The sequence below is a fragment of the Anarrhichthys ocellatus genome, unplaced genomic scaffold (assembly GCF_004355925.1).
Source record: "Anarrhichthys ocellatus isolate YVR2014 unplaced genomic scaffold, GSC_Weel_1.0 scaffold18, whole genome shotgun sequence".
NCBI lineage: Eukaryota > Metazoa > Chordata > Actinopteri > Perciformes > Anarhichadidae > Anarrhichthys > Anarrhichthys ocellatus.
The window spans coordinates 5,516,834-5,538,433 of NW_022280048.1; the positions used below are offsets into that span (position 1 = coordinate 5,516,834).

The 21,600-nt window shown below is 41.9% G+C and overlaps 3 protein-coding genes across 6 annotated transcripts in view; 1 reads left to right on the top strand and 2 right to left on the bottom strand.

The window, feature by feature from the left end:
* mtmr4 (myotubularin related protein 4) overlaps positions 1-9,763 on the bottom strand; it is a 38,362-nt gene extending 28,599 nt beyond the window's left edge. The window contains exons 1-2 of one of the 3 annotated variants that reach the window (XM_031856999.1): positions 9,691-9,763; positions 5,785-5,885 (exon numbers count right to left, since the gene is read on the bottom strand). In XM_031856999.1, the coding sequence (XP_031712859.1) occupies positions 5,785-5,787 (3 nt within the window). In that variant the 5' untranslated portion in view covers positions 5,788-5,885; positions 9,691-9,763. Of the gene's footprint in view, positions 1-5,784; positions 5,886-6,558; positions 6,794-6,879; positions 9,662-9,690 lie in introns of those variants that run through there. The other 2 variants (XM_031857000.1, XM_031857001.1) reach the window with 2 other exon arrangements.
* A 1,797-nt stretch (positions 9,764-11,560) lies between these two features.
* On the top strand, positions 11,561-16,423 carry hpda (4-hydroxyphenylpyruvate dioxygenase a). The gene is made up of 14 exons (XM_031857342.1): positions 11,561-11,596; positions 11,789-11,815; positions 12,099-12,161; positions 12,758-12,862; positions 12,954-12,996; positions 13,095-13,177; positions 13,681-13,770; positions 13,867-13,973; positions 14,084-14,161; positions 14,370-14,532; positions 14,718-14,789; positions 14,960-15,082; positions 15,173-15,289; positions 15,942-16,423. Exons 1-14 carry the CDS (start codon positions 11,594-11,596, stop codon positions 16,053-16,055), a joined length of 1,188 nt encoding a protein of 395 aa, XP_031713202.1. The 5' UTR covers positions 11,561-11,593; the 3' UTR covers positions 16,056-16,423.
* Positions 16,424-18,767: 2,344 nt separating this feature from the next.
* Positions 18,768-21,600, bottom strand: part of rnf43 (ring finger protein 43) — an 82,558-nt gene continuing 79,725 nt past the window's right edge. Inside the window, exons 9-10 of one of the 2 annotated variants that reach the window (XR_004213081.1) lie at positions 21,016-21,509; positions 18,768-20,901 (exon numbers count right to left, since the gene is read on the bottom strand). Coding sequence is in view for 1 of the 2 variants with exons in the window: in XM_031856901.1 (XP_031712761.1) it covers positions 21,484-21,509 (26 nt within the window). In the remaining variant the exon portion in view is untranslated. Of the gene's footprint in view, positions 21,510-21,600 lie in introns of both variants that reach the window. The other variant, XM_031856901.1, reaches the window with a different exon arrangement.

The window sequence follows — 21,600 nt, forward strand, 5'->3', positions numbered from 1 at the left end:
CTTTGTAGCGCTGTCCTACACAAGTGCAGCGCGTCTTTTGCAGTGAATAGTGCTTAAAACCAGGGAAGGTCACTGTGTGTATAGGGTGCATACAGTGAACATTACACTACAGGGGGACGGGGGACGACAGCCCTTCCCCCTCTTACCCCAACCTCCTCCCCGGCAGAGTCGTGACAGCCACCCGCCTTCAGCTGTATGACCCCCCCCCCCCCACACACACATTATGTAACATGTATAACGTAGTACACACAGCATAGGCTGGATGCGCAGCGCTAATAAATAGGATTCACTACTGGGGGGGGGGGGGGGGGTGCGCTGTAATTGTAATCATTTATTGTAGTTGAGTGTAATCCATGTAAAGAAACCATAAGTATATTTGTTTCACTTGTCTCAGAGGTGAGACAATTCAAATGTAGCTCCAAGAGACACATTCCCACTGCCTTTAGAGGAACTTGCTGCCGTTCATACATCTCCATGACTGCACCTGATATTAAAGCTTTGTAGGGTCAGGTGGTGCACACATTGAATTATGCCTGGATTCTAGACACTCCTTGACAGTCATTGTAAGAGCTGTTATACTGGTAGATGTAGCTACATATTCCATCTCCAGGCTAACAAAGCCACTGTTAAAATGTGCTACCTACTGCTAATGCTATCATTAAGACTACGATCTGCTCTAAACAGACCATAAAGCTACATCCGCAATAGGTCCTGAATAATGTGTATAATTACAAAAGTACACTAATGTTATGACTTTGTATTTCTATACAGTGCTTCTGCTCAGAGGGTCAGTTATAAAGGATATCTGTGATTTTCATAGAATTACAGCCATCAGCAAGATGTAAAACCTACATCTTATTTTACAGTGCATGCACAGGCCTCCACAATGTGTATCAATACTGAATTTACAGACAATTCAGGTTTCTGCTGTATTTAAAATACAGATACCATCATAACACGCACAGGATATCAACAGCAACTCAGTATGGACGTTACAAATCACAGGGGAATCGTTATGCAACAGAAAGACGTGTCAGCATTTCATTCAACAGATTTCCCCTGCACAGCCCTCAGATCAGTATCTACTGTCGGTCCGCAGTTATTGTAAATGAAAACTGAAACTAGATGCAACTGCATTAGTTTGTGATTCAAACGTTATTTGGCAGTTTAGTTCTTATTATAGTTGCACCTATTCGTACTTGGGTTTGTTTGAGCAAGAAAAGGTTTTCGTTTTAACCCTTTAATCATGGTTTAGTGGGAACATTTGCTAATGTTATAGCATCCATCAATACAATGCACTCAAGATAATTACTTGTTTCTAGATTATTCTACTCTACACTGATATTGGCTATTGAACAAAACAAAAAAAGACCATTTCATGCAGATTTGATAGATCCAAATTCACAATCGTCACCATTTTTTAATGCCTAGTCTGAATCATCTTTAAACTTATAATAAGTTGGCATAATATGGCACTATATTAGAAGCTAGAGCCTTATGATGAATTGCACTCGTGTGCAGTATGACTTTCATCTCATCAGGTAAATGGACTCTGCGTCTGTAAAATGCACTTCCACAAATCAAGCACAACGTACAGAGATTTACTTTCATGTCACATGGTAAACCTGTGACATTATCCCAGAGAGAAATAAAGTGAAATAAAGCTTAACGCATCGCGCGTAAGCACCAAAATACCAGCTTTACTAAAACACCCGTACTGGTATACGTGCGTTATCAGGGAACACGTGCTTGTGTGAGCGAGAGGCAGACGGATTGTAGCAGCTATGCCGGCCTCTCCGTCTTGTGATGCGTGACAGAAAAATCGTTTGGCGCCACAGTTTGAAGTGTTTATTTCTTTGGCAAAATCCCAAAGATTGACAAATGTATCCTGGACAAGTGCAACCTCATCAAGTTTGGAAGTGTGGTGTGCTTTCCCCCTTAATGAGCTCGCAACACTATAAAGAAAGCTTTTTAAACTCTTTATTCAGACCTTCAGTAATAACCTCAGCAGGTACATCATTCAAAACTGAAATATGCTTTATGTAAATCAGCTTTACTTTATATGTAATTTTAATAAGAGCATTTTAGGAATTTCTGAATTCCTAAAATTCCTTCAGATCCCCCCTGCCCCGCCCGAACAGGTCGCAAAAGTGAGCACCAGATTTGGCCTCGTGTGTCAGTTTTTATTTTAGGAAAGGAGGACAGTGAGTCACCAACGCAGAGCGTCAGCCCACATGTTGACACACAGCTATAGAAGAGGACATGAATAATAAATTAGGAGGCATTAGGAGACTATACGGAGCTATTCAAACTCCAGAAGATATTTGCACATACACGTTTAAGTGTCTGTAAAAAGGGTTTTTTGGTGCCTTTTACAAAAATCATATAAGACATATCCTGTAACTATTCTACAATCTGCTGGAAACAAGTGTTTATAATAACTAATTATAATAACTTTGTTGGTAAAATGATGCAGCAGTCTGTGATGTGTCCTATTTGTATGACAGAGTCGTACATCTAACTGTGACAAATCAGAGTTTTTAGTCTGAAACAACTTATGTATTAAAAGCATTAACATGTAGGCCGTCCAATATGATGACTACAATGGTAAATGGACTTGTATAGTGCTCTTCTAGTCCTACGACCACTCAAAGCGCTTTAACACTACGTCATTCCCCCGTGACCCTCTGATTTAAGGACGACTCGCTCTACCACTGAGCCACAGTCGCCTCAAGTGCTCACCCATGTAACTAAACTGTAGAGCAAAACCCCCTCACAGATACAATAGCTCTGGTCAACAGGCGATGACCAAAAAAAAAAACAAAAAAAAAAAAACACAGAAATCACTATTTCTGAATGAATGAAGGAGGAACGGGGAACCAGAGCCTGACAGCCAGACGTCAGGAACCAGAGCAGGTTCAAACAGCGCCTGAAGCCAAAGTGACATACAAATCATTAACCACAACCTGGAATGAACCCTCTGGCTTCAACTACAACCCTAACGGAGACCTTCTGCTGTCTGCTTAGTGCGTTTTGAAAAAAAACCAAAAAAAAAAACCACATCACACATACAAGTGACGGCATCCTTATGAGAGCAGGTAACATCATATGTGGAGCAGTGACACAGAAACTTCTCTCGCTAGTTCTCCACAACCCCACCAAGGTAGCTTTACAATGCATTGTGGGCCCTGAGGGCAGGGTAAAACGACCCCTTTGTCCTACTTTCCATGCTCGCATTCTCCCCTTAACAATGCGGCAGCATGAATGGACGACAGTATGAATTCAATACTTCCCGTTTTGTTTCAGCGGAAAAAACTGGAGGCTGGGAAGCAATTAAAGGCTGCTTCGCAAGACGAGTTAAAGGGATCACATTACCTGTGGAACAAATGTCTCACAATCCCACCTCAGCAAATAACCCGTAGATCAACAACAGAGAACAGACAGAAATATCAATAGCTGTGGATACACTTAAAAATGACCTATATTCATGTTGTATACAAATAATACGGATGTCTGTGCATCTGTCCATCACAGACTAACTTAACTTCAAATATGTTTTTTTTGATGGTCTCCATTGATTTAATTGCAGAGATGTAGAAACGTATTCTGGTCAGTACACCAGACTTCACTGTTGAGTGTACCGACAGCAGAATGGTATGAAACCGACACAGGACGAGCCCAGGTCTGCGTTCCCCTTTTATGTGCCTTGATGGGCACATTATTTGTTCATCAATTAAAGCCCAGAGCTCGACTGCGTGTCCCACAAAAGAGGCCTGAAGCTGGGCAGCTGGCCACGGTGGCATTCTGTGGAGCCCGTTGACCAGAACCTCGGGACACACATCCTCCTGTTACACTTCCTATTTCTGTCCCACAAAAGCTGCGTCCATTAGTTTCAAGAGGAATTTGCCATTCATCTGGTCAAAGCTTCCCCCTCTCTTAAAGCACCGTGTATCTTGGCTGAAGCACATTTAGTGTGCGTTCACTGAGAAAGTGAATGGGAACCGGCTATCATGTGGCCGGGGCTCTCTCCAAAGTTATACAGTATAATGGTGCCATCGGTTTCAAAACGCAAATTACAACATACAGTATTTTCAGTATTTGATGCTAAACTTGAAGGGGAATTTGCATTCAACATCCAATTAAGAGTACTTGTGTCTATGTACATTTCTTAAGCTCTCAGAAACTGAGCCTAGAGTCACATATAGTCATCAAGCCACAACACATACACTCAATAATTACCTTCAAATACAATGCACAGCTTGCAGTGCTCTTGTAAAATGTGAGTAGAGTTGTGACCTATAAGTAGTTTTGCATGTTGAATGCTTCAGTGTAATTATAACCCTAAGGCCCACATCTGCGGCATGATTAGACAAACCGCTGCTCTTCTCAGGTATAGCAAAATGTGAGACTCAGCATTTCCAAACAGTGCATGCGGCAACTTCAATCGGCGCAGATATTTCTCCATCTTTCTGCACCAATTACTTCCATGCCAATGTTACGTAATACAAAACCCATTGAGTCCTAGATCTTCTACAGAGCTGAACAGACAGTGATATCCACTAGAGGGCGGTCGGCAGAAATAAACAGATCCAGAGCTCAACTGTGGCAGAGTGATGCCCCGGGCATCTTGGGTGGACACCGACATATAGCGCAAGCATTTGGTTTCACTCTTTGGTCATTTAGCTGATTCACCACGAGCTTCTCCACGTGAACAGGAGACGTGTGTCGGGGAGCTACATCACAGACTGTTAGCTGCTATGCAACACGTTTACTGATGCAGGAGCCCGCTCCTGAATGAAAAAGCAATACAAGTTGTAACCGCTGCTGAGGACACTGCTAATGGACGATCAACTTTCACTCACTCAAATTGGTTTTCTACAAATCCCTGTTTAGTGCTGACTGTCGCTAAATTGTTATTACGTACCCAAAAGATCCCAGCCTCCATATGTGCAGGGACCATGAACGACTAGCGTGAGCCGCTTATTTAGCGACAGTTACATGATTCCCTCACTGGCTTCTGGAGGAATGGACCCAACGTCTCTGCTCATGGACAAGTTGTCCCCTCTTTAAAGCAATGTTGTTCTTACTCCTGCATTTGATAAACAAGAGCAGAACACTTCGTTTTGTGGAAGATTCTGTATTTCTTTCAATATTGTAGCGACCCTGTAGAGTAACAGCTGGTAGTAGAGGAGTCAGGCTGTCGCCTCGCTCTCTGGCCAATCACGGGATGCACTGGACACGTTAGTCAAGGTGCGTCCCTGTGATTGGTAGAGCAGAGGGGAGGAGGGGGTTACCTGTTCTGTGTCGGGAGCTAGTCAAGTTCGTTAGACCAGAACCAACAAAGAAGAGAGTTGATGAAAACACTGTACGAAGACCGATAATGTTCGCTGGAGTAGCTCGGCACTATTGTTGACTGTTTGTGTTAATAAACCTCTTGCAAAGACTTCACTCTGTCTCCGACTCGTAAGTGGAACATTGCAATATTATATCGTATCATATTTGGAATACAAAAAAAAGAAAGAAAAGTAATTTAGACAATGGATACATTGTCTAAATTATCATGTAACAGCGTAGCCCTAAAGCACATTTCTGGCAAGTTAAAAAAAAGTGACAAAAGTTTTGAGTCCTGTTGGTAAACGTGTCTCAGAAGCCCGTGCTTCGTTTAGGCCTGTAAGATTTATTGTGCAATACCCTGTGTGAAAAAGTCCCAGCTTGTCCATTATGTTGAAAGCAGGTAGGGTGTCGAGAGTACAACATAAACAATATATAGAGGGACTGGCTCACCATGCTGCCAGCCAGGGCTGTAGACAGTTGGTCTGGGCGCTCCTCTTCCGATCCCTCCCTCTCCTCCTGTCTACTGGGCTCTGCTGTGCCAGCGATGGCTCCTGCCAACACAAAAACATACTAACTTCAGACATTGCGTGCGTGTGTGTGTGTGTGTGTGTGTGTGTGTGTGTGTGTGTGTGTGTGTGTGTGTGTGTGTGTGTGTGTGTGTACATGATTGTGTGCATGTGGGCGATTGGGGTGTGTGTGTGATTTGCTTTACGTGCTGGATTACAAAAAAAACAAAAACAACCTTCCTTGGTCGAAAAGTACAGTAAGTAGAATGAAAGCTGCCACTAAAATCAGAACATATCTCATTGTTTGAAGAAGTCGAGTATGGATGCACTTCACATTTTATCGTTAAACCCACTGCGAAAACAAATAAATAATATAAAATCCAAGCTCTCAGAGGAGTGTGGTGCATACAAGGACAAGCGGTGCTCTCTACAAATCAGGTCAAGTCAATGTAAACACACATGCAGCGCTGCAGACAGACAAGCGGGCGCATGTGTGAAGTGTGACGCTGGGGTGGAAACCTTGAAGGGGATGAGCTGACCCGACCCCGACGGGAAAGACTCCGACATACAGGAAACGCAAACTCAACATTCCTCATCAGATTATGAGCAGCCAAACTGATAACTGCAGGAGAAGCAAGACGTGGACAAACTCCACAGAACTCCTACACACCGAAAAGGTGCTCCACACGGGCAATAAACAACACGGTGAAATACTCACCGTCAGTCACGAAATGACACCGATACTGCAGTCAGGCAGCTCAGAGCATGTTTGATTTGAAGAGAGTAACCCGCAGACAGCTAGACACAACATGGACATAGTGTTCACTTTCTTGTGTTTAGGACTCGACTATAAATCCACGATTACAAGGACAACTTGAAACCGGATCAAACTTCTCGCTGTTTAGTGCTCTCGTTTTACTTCCCGACACTTTCTTTGCCAGACACACCCCCCTTTTGCACACGGCTCCACCAAAAAAGAAAAGCGAAAATACTACTCTCAACTCACAAAAGTGCTGTTCCTAAAGTTGTCTCCTCTTACCTGTTTAAAGCGCTGAATCAGTGCTCTGTACAACTTTCTGCTGAAACTTTTGTCTACCCCTTTTTACAAAAGGTTGAATTAAAGCTCAATGCCTCGTAAAAGTCGCAGTAGTCTCCGTCTCCCAAACACATACTGGTTGTAATCCAGTGCATGACACACCTCCCTCTCTCGCTCACTCACTAGCTCTGTCTCTATTGCTTACGCGTTCTCCCTCCTACTCATTAAGTGCCGGCTTCTCAAAGAACCCGTGCTACAGGGGACAAACTCGACATTTCACTCACCTCCACTTATGACTCATTTGATCAAAAGGGATCAGCCAGGAAACTAGAAATCACCACATGTAGGCAACCAGTCATAAAATTGCTTTCAAAAATAAAAAATAAAAGGGTACAATATCACACTCAAAGCAACGTGAGTGACCAGTGACTCAACAAAGAGTACAGTGTCAGACAATTTAAAAAGTTGTGTGTAAACAAACACACATTTAGCAGAGAAACGATCAAGTAGAAATAGCGAGGAGACCAAACCTTTGAAGCTGCTTTAACTGAGTATTTGGTTACTTGGGGGGGGAAGAGGACCCAACAGCAGCCTGACATATCATTGACTTTCAACGCTGTGATGGCTTACATGTGAGCTAAAAATGGACTGTTATTGGGTTTCTGGCCATCTGATGAATGCAAGTCCTTTGTTTACTCTCCTTTATGCTCCGATTTGGACTCAACCGAGCCCTGAGAAACCTCTCTGGATCTCTCGCTAGATGCTCGCTTGTTAGTTGCTCACTTTGTGTGCAGTTTGGTGCTGGGGAAAGAGTGTACAGTGGGTTTAGCAGAGCTTGTTGGCTAAAAATAGATACCTGCTGCTGTTTGAACCACACAGTACGTTCCTGTAAAACCAAAACAATGAGCCAGAAGAGTCCAAAAAGCCGGGCAGCTCTGAAGCGGCATCAGCCAGCAATCCTCCATATTAGCCACGCACTTAATTAATAATCAACATTTGCAACATTTATTCCTCAAACGACTGCGCTCGCACTATTTATCACATTTTGAGAGTAAATTGCTATTTCTTTATCAAGGCATAATTTGGTGGTAGAACTCATTTAACAGTGCACCTCGTCTGAAGTTCTTCCCCTCTGCATACAAACACACACAACATATGACGCCCAGGCTGCAACTGCCCCTTTGTGATCATTGTGCTTTTGCAAAAAAAAAAAAAAAAAAAAGTTTGGGGAAATTGTATCAGCAAGAAAGAAAACAAATTGAAATCCAAAACGTTCGTACCACAACGCCTTCCTTACCAATCTGACACTAGTTTATAGGCGATGCTTGTGGAAATAAATCCCCCAGGGGAGGAGCTGCTTGGGTGTTGTCTCTTTAATACTTTTAAAACAAATAAATGCAGAAAAACTGAATATGTGAGCTGTTTTACTATTAATTCCAGGTAGCGAAGCTTCCGGCATTCTGCATACTTGTGCATGTCAAATCCCGTCTTGCTGCTGTGTACTGTACATGACAGTCATTTATTTATTTATCTAATAATACATTTCTGACCAAATTTTACAGCCTTGATGATTCTTCAAAAACTATTTCAAAATAATATCCCCACTGCCATCTGCATTTCCATCAAAATCAGTTATGGGACCAGCTATTGTTTGAAACATGTCTATGATAGCATTGATACAATATACCAATATGATAGGCCAACTTCTGTTGATAACTTACTTTGAGAGGTTTGAAAATGATTCTCTGCAAAAAGCGTTTCCCCCGTTTGCATCGAATACAACGACAATCATCTCAAAAGATACGTTCTTCCTAACGCAAGCTGTCCAAATATTTTGTCTCAATAAAATACGATACAAATGTAATTATCATCAAAGAATAACTGAAAAGTGATGCGATTCTGCAAAATACATTCAGTGCCACTTGCGTTACTTTGAATACCGTGGAACCAGCTAAGACCTTTAACATATATGCATAAAGTTTAGGGTTCAGGGTGAGAGATATTCAAAACACACGGATTTGTCATTTCAATCGCTTCTCCATCCTTTCAAGTAATCATCTGAGGACATTTATGTGAAGCTATGAAGAGATAAGTCTGATACACACACACACACACACACACACACACACACACACACACACACACACACACACACACCACTATAGTCAAAGCTGAATAACAATCAGTTTATTCCACTACCTTTGTAAATGGGGTGGACAAAACACTAGATTTGATTACTTTCTCTTTGATTATTAGAAATATGTCTCAACACGACACAACAGTCTCCCAAAATACATTACTCTGAACAGTATAATCACAATGAGGGTAGGATTTTAAAAAAAAAGGAAGTATAAAATAAAAGTCCAGGAGGGGGATTCCAAGGTAGACTACATACCTCTCACCAAACCACAGATCTAACTAGAAATGTCCAGCTCCACCAGAGCAGAGAATAACAGGTGCTGTGTTCGACTCGTGACAACACAACAGGTGTGACTAACGGGGCTAAAGTTTAACGACACGTATGGTGAAAGTGAAAGTGCACGAGAGCCTCACTACGGACTGCCACAGTGTTAGGAGGCGACTAGTTGACATACCGAAAGTGTGTGTGTGTGTGTGTGTGTGCAGTGTTTGCAAACGTTAGCATCGTGCTAGCCACCGGATACTGGATGTAAAATTCGCTCTTTTACGAATAGAAAACGACAAAGCGGCTCAAGGTCCACACGTCCAACACAAACATGTCAGCATTAGGCCATGTCACACACGATACATTACGTGGAAGTTACTTCATTTTAAAAAATAAATCGAGTTACTCACTCTGAGAGAATCAGCTGACACAACGGTGACTCAGTAGACTACACGACTTCCGCATTCTTCTGCGATGACAAAAGCGCCAGCCAATAGCCAAGAACGACACTGAGTATTATAGACCAATAGCGCGACATAATTCCTACCGGCCAATCAGGATTAACAACAGTCAAGCAAGTGACTTGCACACACCCACAGCGGAGCCAATCAGGTGCCACACAGCTCCTGGCGCGCACCAATAGAAAATCACAGCGCGGCACAAACTGGATACACACAAACACAAGGTACGTGCGCACAACCACGCGTTGTTATAGCAGGCACAGCCCGGCAGGGTTGTCAATTATTTAAAACTATACAAGACTTTGGTTTAATTTTTAAACTATATAAATTTAAATTTTTAAAAACTGAAAGGAACAGCTTTGTAAATGAGTTGAACCATAGATGTCAATGATCTATAAAACATTAAAATAAGTGGTAATGGAAACGAAAGTGAAAGAGAGAAGCGTGAAAGGGAGGTCGAAACAAAGGTCACAGTTAATTTTAGAAAAAGTCTTCACATCTACCAATCAAAACCAATCTGGTTCCAGCTTCTCAAATGTGCTGATTTACTGTTTTTAACCTCTATTTTGTGTTCTAAATTGAATATCTTGGGGTTTAGAACCGTTGGTTGGACAAAGCAAGCAATCTGAAAGTTAACTTGGACTCTGGAAACAAGTGATGGGAATGTTTGACTATTTTCTGACATTTAATGAACAAAACAATTAATCAATCAATATATTTTTATTTAAACATAGGCTATTAATCATTGATTTCTCGTGATTTCTCGTGGAGCTCTCTCACACACTCAGTGGGACATACATCTGGCATGCCCACGCAGTTTACAGCACTGTAGCCGGGGCCAGGCACTATTTCTGTTCACCAGCCTTGTCTGTAACAGCCTGGACCTGACCTCACATGCTCTCCATTACCAGTCAACAGCGCCTCACTCTAACCCCAAAGACCGTCAAACACGCTGCGTGCGCACATTTTGCTGTCATTATGTGTTTTAAAATGTTAGTGTATAGCGTTCCTTTATATGATGATTTTAATGTAAAGTGTCTTTGAGAATTATGAAAAGCGCTGAATAAATAAAATGTATTATTGTTATTATTATTATTATCAGGCTTTTTGATATGCCAGACACTGTGATGATCCAGAGCACACTGAAAACAAGAAAGAATGAGGTGTTGTAATTATCTTGTGGAAGTCATGATTGCAGCCTGTTTTTGTCCATATTTCAATGTGTGAGTCCTTATGAAAAGGAAATGAATGGGTCTAGATAGAATATGTAATCACTCAGAATAATAATACAATTATTAATTATTCAAAACCAGTTAATTTACTCGTAGACATTTCTGAATTTTCTGGTTGTATAGCACATGATTGCTTATCTGTTTAAATCAGGCCATGTTGCACCCTCTGGTGGTGAAAACAAGAGAGGGCTCTCAGAGGAACTGGTGTAGAGCAGGATTAGGCAGGATTACTGTATTATTATTTAGTGCTGCGCGCTCCCAGTTCAGTTCTACACATTCTGCATGCATCCTTTTGTTTTAAGTTGTAATGAGTCACAACATATCCCACACTGTGTGTGTAGTATCTGTACCTCATTTGTAACCCCTATGCTGAGGTTAGTGTGTTTGTGTTTTCTATGACGACTGAGGCTCTGACTGCTGATTGGACTCAGGAGAGATGACCAAACTTCTACTGTTGAACTTTTTTCGCTGAAGTGCAGCAGGAGGCGGACAGGTGGGTGTAGATCCCAAAGGACCAATCACAGTTGGTCATCCAGTCACTACTTATCTGCACCCCCACGGGCCAGACTGTGATTTTGATCTTTCTTTTCTCTGAATTGTGGCCCATCTACAATCACAGCATGGTAAGAGACTCAATTATGATGAGCAGGTGCTCTCAGTTGGGAGGGGGGGAGGCATTAGATATTCTCACAGCTGAGTAATTGAGGAGATAATTATCTCCTCAGTGGATAAGAACCAGAGATCTATTGACTGTAGGTCAGCCTGAGCACTTGAGAATGACGTTGTGATGATGTCTATCTTTTCCTTCTTTTTAGACAAGCTACACTGATAAAGGAGAGAAGGTAAGATTAAAGCTGCCTCTGACGACGGACAGGAGTCTGTGATGTGGTTTGAAGTGTTAACAGTACTGTTAGTTCTGCAGAAGAAGAATGTTGTAGGAATAAATGAATTATTCTAAGCCTACAGCTAATACGAGCTTTTAATACAAGTCTTTAGTTGAACTAATATTTGAATGCATGAAGAATGTAAACATATAGTTAAAGTGTTGTGTTTTTATATCTGTAGTAGTCTTTCAACTGTTGGATACTTTGATTCATTTTCTTCCGTTGTACTTTTGCCTTTTAGCACGTAAGGGGAAGGTTTGTCAAGTTTCATCATGTCACCTTCTGGGTCGGCAATGCCAAACAGGTCAGTGTCCAAACGCTGACTTACGACCATCAGTTCACTTTTCTTTTCATCTGTGACAGGTTAAAAAGCACATCCGATTCTTTTCCACATAATCCATATTTGGATCGAGGTTAACCTTTTTAGAAATCAAGATGTACAGCGTGTGAACGCTCCGTGTCTGTATCATACTTGTTTATACTTTTTACCGGGTATATATAAGTTACTGTGTTCCAGAATTTACAGAAACAACTGCAAGTTACATAATAACTGTTTAATTGCTCTTCATATACAGTTAAAATGACCATGAGTTGTTTATTCCGTAGCCTCTGAGACTTCCAGCCTCTGTACTTTCTGTGCAAAAAAATAAAAAAATAAGACACGATGAGTCGGCACAAAATTGATCCACAACCATTTCGATTTTTTCATTTTCTAATGCAAAGTTACACTGGATCTAGCTTTTAAAATATGAGATTTGGTGCTTTTATTTGTCAAATATGATAATAAACTTCACATCTTTAGGTATTGGAGAAGAAAGCGTATGCTTCACTTTCAGCTGTGGAAAAATATAATTTTTTACAATCTTTTGACATACTTTAAACAAAACAATGACTTTGCAGGCAGCTTCGTTCTACTGCGATAAGATGGGCTTCGAGGCTCTGGCCTACAAGGGTTTGGAGACCGGCACCCGGGAGGTGGCGTCTCACGTCATCAGACAGGACAAGGTATGTAGGCAGGAATCTTGTGCTGATTGAATAAACAAATATATCCATGATGAATTATCCTCTCAGAACCACCCCTCCTCTCTAATCACAGATAATATTTGTGTACGAATCGGCACTAAATCCTGGAAATAAAGGCAAGTTTTGTCAATACTTGAGACTATACGAAAGATAACGTGCAGAGAACATAACACGCTGTATGTCAGCATGTCAACATGGTTTTATTTTCCCTCAGAGATGGGAGAACACTTGATGAAGCATGGAGACGGAGTCAAAGACATCGCTTTTCAAGTGGAGGACTGTGACTTCCTAATCAAGGTAACAAAGACAAGGAGGAAGAATACGAGCCGATGTTTCAATGCAACAGGTCGAAATGAAACGAGTTGTCGTCAATTATGGCTTCACACTACTTCACCATTAATTACATTTCAGAAAGCTTTGTGTTTATTTACAATAAACTGAACCGGATTTGTAATATTGTAATTACTATGTGCGGTGTCCTCGGTGTGTGTTGAAACAGTGACAAACATGCCGGTGTTGACAGAGCAGCTTTGATGTTTAGTGCCTCTTTTGACCTCTTTAGCTCACGGTCAGAGTGGAGGTTTGGATAAACTCCCTCTGTTGGCTACAAAGAGACAGCGTGACCTCTGACTTTACATAGAAACCAACATTAGCCTCATCTGAGATAGAAGTATATCACAGTATGTATGGGGAGATGTTCTGTCTTTAGCCACTGGAGGGCTCTATGAGCTGTCTGCAGACAGAAACAACTGTTGTTAAACTGCATTTCCCAACTGATCCCAAAACAACTCCACTGACAGACGGCTAAAGAGCGAGGAGCTGTAATTGTGAAGGAACCCTGGGTGGAGCAGGACAGCCAGGGGAAGGTCAAGTATGCTGTGGTCCAAACGGTACGTAAAGAGTGACGCACGTTTGACAGCCTCGTGTGAATACACACATGAAACTGGGAAGGAAGAATAATAGTGTGTTCATGTTTTCTTCCTCAGTATGGAGATACAACACACACACTCATTGAGTACCTCAGTCCCTACAAAGGCCTATTCCTGCCAGGCTACAAAGAGCCTCTGTTTAGGGATCCTCTGTTAGCCAAACTGTGAGTCTCTAACGTTTCTATGCTACATGGAAATACAGCTTCCAAGAAATACAACTTTCATGGAAAAGTTCCCATGCAATGTTTCTTTTTTTTTCTTATTTTCTTTGTAGTCCACCGGGAGGTTTGCACTTTATTGATCACATGGTGGGAAACCAGCCAGATGACCACATGGTGCCAATTTCAGACTGGTAAGACTGTATGAGCGCACGTACACACGGCATGAACAGCAGACACACAGGGCAAAAGGACAAGTAAACACGGTCACTCCATCTCTGACACAGTGGGTAATGTTAGTGCAGGTATTCAAAAACAGGCTTCAGTGCATCATTACTCTAGAACATTAGTCTATAAAAGAGCTCATCAGCACATTTTACGTTTGTGCTCTCCAATTCCCAGGTACCAGAAGTGTTTGCTGTTCCATCGGTTCTGGTCAATAGACGACAAGCAGATCCACACGCAGTACAGTTCACTGAGGTCCATAGTGGTGACCAACTATGAAGAGACCATCAAGATGCCCATCAACGAACCCGCAAGGGGGAACAAAATATCACAAATCCAGGTGACTTTACAGTGGTGTATTGCAGTGGTTTATCACAGGGTCTTATCGCAGAGGGTCCCCCGGCAGCTTTAGGAACAGTTGTGCAATTTGGTACTAAATGAACAAAATCAAATGTCGAAATGTGTGACACCTCCTGGTTTACAGCCCATCCTCAGTGCTTTTTATGTTCTTTCCCTCTTTCACAGGAATATGTGGACTACAACGGGGGACCAGGTGTTCAGCACATCGCCCTCAACACATCAAACATTATCCAAGCAGTGAGTCTCCCGCGTTTGCACCAGATTTCATGTTAATCCACAAACTTCGTCTTCACACACACACACACACACACACACACACACACACCCCTACCCCCCCCCCAAAATCTGCAAGTAAAGGCAAGTTTTAGATCCTGCGTTTTTTTTTTTTTTTTTTTGCCTTAACTCAGGTAGTGAACCTGCGCGCCCGAGGGATGGAGTTCCTTTCAGCGCCTGACATGTACTACAACAATCTGCGGGAGAATCTTAAAACCGCCAAGATCAAGGTGAAGGAGGACCTCGACCGTTTACAGGTGAGGAGGCATACAATTCCAGCAAGCCTGAGATGATTTACAGCCTTTTTGCTTCTGTCTAAACAAAAAGCTTTCTGTTACCTCTTTAAGGAATTGAAAATCCTAGTTGATTTTGATGACAAGGGCTACCTCCTTCAAATCTTCACCAAACCTGTGCAGGACAGACCAACCCTTTTCCTGGAGGTCATTCAGCGGAACAACCACTTTGTGAGTACCGCGGACCAGTTACCCAAACTACTGGTACAGCTGGTAAACTGAGGGTATAGTTGAATGTGTCTTGGTGGTGGGATCCACAGGCCTGTAGTCCTGTTTCTTAACTTCACCACCTTTTAAGAGGCTGAGACAGAGCCTCCTGAACACCTGTTTGCAGCTCCCACCCAGTGTGAACAGTAGCCCACTTGTAAAAGATCAGTAAATCCATCACACGTGCAGATTAAAAGGCTCCCTGCTCCACATCGAGGGGGGATCTTTGGATTGGGTTGCACCCCGTGGCTCTCCATTTATAACAGCTACTATACATTCTGCTTGTCAGGACAGGCACATCTTGTCACTCTGCAACATCTCACTCGGCCTACAGATGTGGATACAATGCATGAAAGTGAGAAACTGAATCCGAACCGCAGCAGAGAATCTCTCAGGGCGACCACCAACGCTTGATCTTTAGATTATCTCTGAAAATATTTACATGATTAATTTGCGAGCCCCCCGGTGAGTGGGTGTTTGAACCCTTTGAGAACCTGTCGCGATCCCACGTCAAAGTTTTTTTTACGGCCTCCCCCCCCAGAGCCATAACAAATGACACAGAAGACGGTAGATCTCCGGGTAATTAGCCATCTGTGTGTGCTTATTCTCTCTCCAGGGCTTTGGAGCAGGAAACTTCAAGTCTCTCTTTGAGGCCATTGAGAAGGACCAAGAGGCCAGGGGCAACCTCACTGTGCAGACCCCCGACGGGCAGGCCAAAGCCTTCTACTGATCCTCCAGCACACTTGGACTGTTACAGACGGCTGTACATTTCAGCGTATCAAACGCGCGCTGAATATCTTCATGTGACAAGCTGCAAGTGTTATCAGATATGCTTTAAGTTGTCTGCAGATTGCGTGTTGTATTACTGAATAAAGAAACTCTTGTTTGTGCAGGTTGGCGTGTGTGTTTGGGAAATGGGTGCACATTTTAAAGGAATAGTTTGACATTTTGGGAAAAATAATCATTGGCTTTCATCTAACTGTCGGCAAGAAATGAGTTATTTGGCAAAATATTCAAACGACTACTTCATGTTGTGTTTTAAATGCATGAATCTTTATTACTGAAATATATCACTTGAAGTCATACTGAACATTAAAATCATTATCTACTCTGCTCCTTGTCACTGAAATGTGTTAGAAGATAAAAAAGACACTGTCATGTCCTTTGCATCTGGTGTCTCCACAGTGACACGCTTGTTGCTGTACGGTGCAAAAAAACTTACAACAGCATTGTGGGTAAGCACGACACTGTAGGTGCTCGACAACAGAACTCTTCACTGATGTTGGTGTTAAGTGTTGTTCTTTTTTGGTTAAATACCGCGCCTATTACCACAGGGGTTTGGTTACATTACTTCCAAACTTATAAAAGCTATTTCATGATTCCATCATATAAGATAACGTCGCTGGTTGATGTATGGCGACTAAAATCCACACTTAAAAGTATCACATTCCTGAACAATCTGTCACACTGACTCACACACACTCTCTACTCTCTCTCTCTCACTCACACACACTCACACACACACACACACACACACACACACACACACACACACAATTTTAGTTCTACATCTCTTTGAATTGCTTCATTTTGTCATCATCAAGCATTATCTTTCCTATGGTCAAATAATATGCCATTCATTCTTTCCATGTCTGTTCAGTAGGGGCTTCCAGCTGTTTTAAAATTAGTTTCTTATAAACAAGTGAGGAAAACAAAAAGCTCAGGTGAGAACGGAATTTTTGTTTTGCAAGTAGGAGATATCCAATTTTGGATTTCAACCAATACTGTGTTCTCTTTCGTTCAGAGCCAGAAGGGTTTGCATGAGGGAGTCATGAAAGCTGCAATTTACACACAAATTGGAGACATTTTTAAACTGATGTAAAATATACTCAGTTTGTATTGTATTCAGTGCTGCAGTCAAGATCAAGGTCAAGTCATGACCAAGATGAGAGCAGAGTGTATCGAGACTGAACCGAGACCAAGGCCATGTCCACACTACGATCTCAAAACAAAAACTATCTCCGTCCACACGGCGTTTCAACATCGTTTTCGAAATGATATACGTCCACACTAAGACGCCTGAAAACGAATATCACGTGACTCTTCACGTACACTGGGCATGCGCGTGGGTGTCGATGTAAACAGGAAGTAGATTGGTTGCTTAGTTTAACGAAATACGACAGAGTAATAAAGTAGTCTTTAATAATGAAAGGTTGTGTTTGATACTTAAGATCTTCTCTAAAATCTTCCTCTATGAATTCAAACAGACAGTTCGTGGAAAGTTTTATTTTTCAGACTTAACATTAGTTACAGCGCTGCAGGTCTTGCTCTGTCTCTCTCTCTCGCTCTCTCACACATCAAATTCACTTTAAAATCAACACTAACATAAAGGTGTACTAGATTATGGTCCATAAATGTGGTCAACACACGTCTCTCACTTGTTCCCTCTCGGTTTCGTTGTTGTTCTCACTCGTAGCTCTGCTGGTGGCTTAACTATCTGTCCTACTGGAGAGCATTTACTGCTTTTGTTCCTTTTACATTTTATCTGCGGACTTCACAATAGATGTGGAGAACAAAATAAGCATTAATAAGAAAAGTCCTCCGTTTTGTGTCCATCACCCTCCCGAAAGCCGCTAAATGTGACTTCAGACGTCCGCTCCGTAGGTCTGATAACGCTGCTCGCTGATCGCTCCAATAACAGCTGCTTCCTCCGTATTAATGCAGACTTTAACTGAACAACAGCTGCTAGTAAAGACAACAAGTTCAGCATCGCCTGTAATCAGTTGTCCATGTTGAATTAACCTGGTAGTCGATCGGTAATCAATGTTGTTGTTTATGATTTCCGGGTAAGGGTTAGGTGATAGGAGTGTGACGAATCAGGGAAGGACACGTCATGACTGCTAAGAACCAATCAAGTAGCGAACGCGGGTGTGGGCATCATCGTTTCTAAACGTATCCGTTTTCGGTGCTCGAAAAACTCCGGCGTAGTGTGGACGCTCAGTGTAAACGTAGCAAAACATATGCGTAAATGGAAACGGAGTAATGTGGACATGGCCCAAGACGTTGAGGGTTTGAGACCGAGTCAAGGCCAGGACCAAGGCGGGGCCGCACCCACACTGCAGGACTCACTGACGATGAAATGTGGAACATGCAAACTGAAAGATCCACATTCCTCTTTATTCACCTCTTTTATTGCCATAAATGCTGTGTATGTGTAAGTTTACCATGAAAAAATGTCTTGATAAAATGATCAAAAGACATTGCAGAGGTGATGTTTGTGTGTGGGAATATTCCTTTATTCTCTATGAGCAGTCACAGTGTTGACGTTATGCACAGGTCATTCTGTGATATCCCTGCAGTCATGGTCTTGACGTGATCTTAAAATAAAATCCAATTGGTGGTTTCGCCGTCAAAAAATATATATTGTGCACAGAGGTTTTATTTCAAAATAATTTATTTGCATATAATTGGAATGAAGACAGGTTGATACATCTGTGATGGCACTGGTCAGTTTCCATATAGAAACATTCAGTCTATACAGAAACCACTCTTTCAAACCTGGACAAAATGGATAAATATATTAGTAAATAAATATATTAGTGACATGTCACTATATTGAAATGTTCTATTATATATAAAATACAACACTATTTCATTTCTGGGTTGTTTTTTTTTGTTCTCGTTTTGTACATAAAGTATCCAAAATATACCGACATACCCCTGAACGTTGTGGAGGGATTTGTTTACTCATAGAAAAAGGCAGTTTCAGCTCATTATTCTTGCAAAACATAACAAAACAAAACACATAAAACAACACAAAGAAAGATCTTGAACAGGGTGACATCGCATCAGATATTCTGCGGCATCACTCAACGCTATTATCCATGTGCTAAAGGTTCTGGGCTTTTTTCCAAAATGAATACTATATGTTTTATGTTGTTATTTTTTGTATTATAAAACCAGCTCAAGCCAAAGTGCTGCTTGTAATTCAGTCATTTCCATCTCAAGTCTCCGAGACTGTTTGGGTGCGAACAATAACAGACAAGGAAACACTGATACTTTAGCACACATTCAAAGTGAGGTATTAGTACAACGGGACTGCAGTGGAAGATGTCTGCATGATTGTCCAAAATATTGATGATCTGCTCTTTAATTCTGGCATGCTCTCTCTCGTCATTGAAAGCACATTTCATTCTGAGATTTAAGGAAAGCCTTGAAGCAGGGGGGGAGGCACAAGGTATCCTCTAATAAGTTCACTGTGTTCAATATGTAGCCTCTTTGGTTAGACAGGCATGGGCTTAGTGTGTTGGGAGGTTCCTTATTAAGGATGATGAGCATGTCTGAATGAATAAGGCACATATGAGGCTTTAGTAAGTGCTACTGGTTACATTGCAATACCCATGAGCTCCTTGTCTGCTATTATTAAACTTTATCTGAAGTGTGACTGCTGAGAAAAAAAAAATCCTTTTCACATTTTCACTGAGCCTTTAAGGGAAAGTCCACGCTAGAACAGAACTCCTCTGGTCTCAGGTCATTGAGCCCGTGTGTGGTTCAGCAGGCCCGTTTCACTGTTGTTTACACAGCTGATGTGTTCGGAGTAATTCTCCTCGGGTACAAACACATCTTCTGTCCGTCAAGTCTGCCTGAGCAGCTAAACAGGAGGAGAGGGAATAATAGGCAACAGAGATGTAAACCTGGATTCTGTTGTTTATAGCCTTGAGGAATGGTTCAACATAAAAAAATACAAATAAATCTTTAAAATACTGTATCTGATTTCTGATTTAAGGTGGATCTTCCTTCAAAGCTGCAAAATCACGGATTAGCAATGCACATTTACCACGACAAAAGATTGTTGTTTTTTTTACCGATTCCGGTATCATTACTGTAACTAAGATGAATTCTTCCCATTTTTTCCAGTGTTTGATTGTTCCTGAGACATTTCTCAGGCTGTATACCCATTACAGTTTGAAATCATGGGAAAAGAACACCGAGCTTTGGTGAAACTGGTGCTACGGCAACAGACCGGGCTGATGCTTGGGACTGTAAGGTCTTACCCAGCATGGCTTAACTCCAGTTATACAATTAAAAAGTCACTGTCTCTTTTCTATTCTAAATTGCTGGAAGACAACTGGAGAGCATATCCTGATCGGAGGATAATACAACATTGTGATGAATTGGGCATTAAGGTAGCAGAGGAGAGAGGCCTGTTCACTCCGCACTGATCGGGGCTTTGACAGCACTGAGGTCAAACATGTGACGTAACCGTTGGCAAGAGAAACAATGAGAACGAGACGACAGCTCGTAATGACGACGACATAATTCAGTCAAACCGGTTCATTATGAAAGGTTTAAAAAAAAATCACAGACTGCAAACAACAAAAACAGAAAATGATCCAAACACATAGAACAAACATGTTGAAAACAGCTGCCATTGTTGAAATAATGAAAACAGGGCCCATGCGAGGCTCAGCAACCTCAACGAATGCTCGCTGTTCGAGGGGCTGAGCGTCAACCTCTCTCTCCATTTGGACAGGCCAGACTGCCAGGAGGATAACTTTCTGTGGAGTTCATGGGAGCTACAAACAAACAAAAAACATCACTACAGCAGTACCTTTAAAGACCCCCCTGTGTGAGGCATGTTAAGAAATCTGAGCTGAGGTAGGCTGGAGAAGGAAGACGAAAGTAAGTACCTCTAGAACAAATCAAGTTATGTTGCAATAGAGTGAGCGATGCAGAGACGGAGTCTCACTCCACGAGGGCTCGACGCCCGAAGCGAGGAGCATTCGTCGCTTGTCTTGAAGGAGCATGGGAACTTGTGACATCATGTCGGTAATGAATATTCTTCCTGTAGCTGATGAGGAGAAACAGAAAAACACTTTTTTCCCGTCGTGGTGAGTCGTTTCCCCAGCAACTCACAAACATTCAAATCATTCAATATATTTTCATATACAACATTATGAAGGGCCGGGTCAATTTCTTTTTTTAGCATTATTAAATCACGGTAATTTCAATCTAACTCAGCTCTCAGCTGGGGAATCGTCTGAAGGAAGGCATAGCTGGTGGAATTAAGTGGAAGACATGAGAGCGATAGCCAATGAGAGAGGCTTGTCCATTCTGGCTCCTGTGTAGCAGCGTGATAACGGGGATGCAACGAGTTCTCACACACCGGACTCCTCTTCTGATCCTGTGGGCGCAAAAAAACAGCTCAGGTCATCTTCAAAATATAATAAAAAACGAATACAAAAAAAAAAAAAAATGCTATGCAGGTCTAAAAG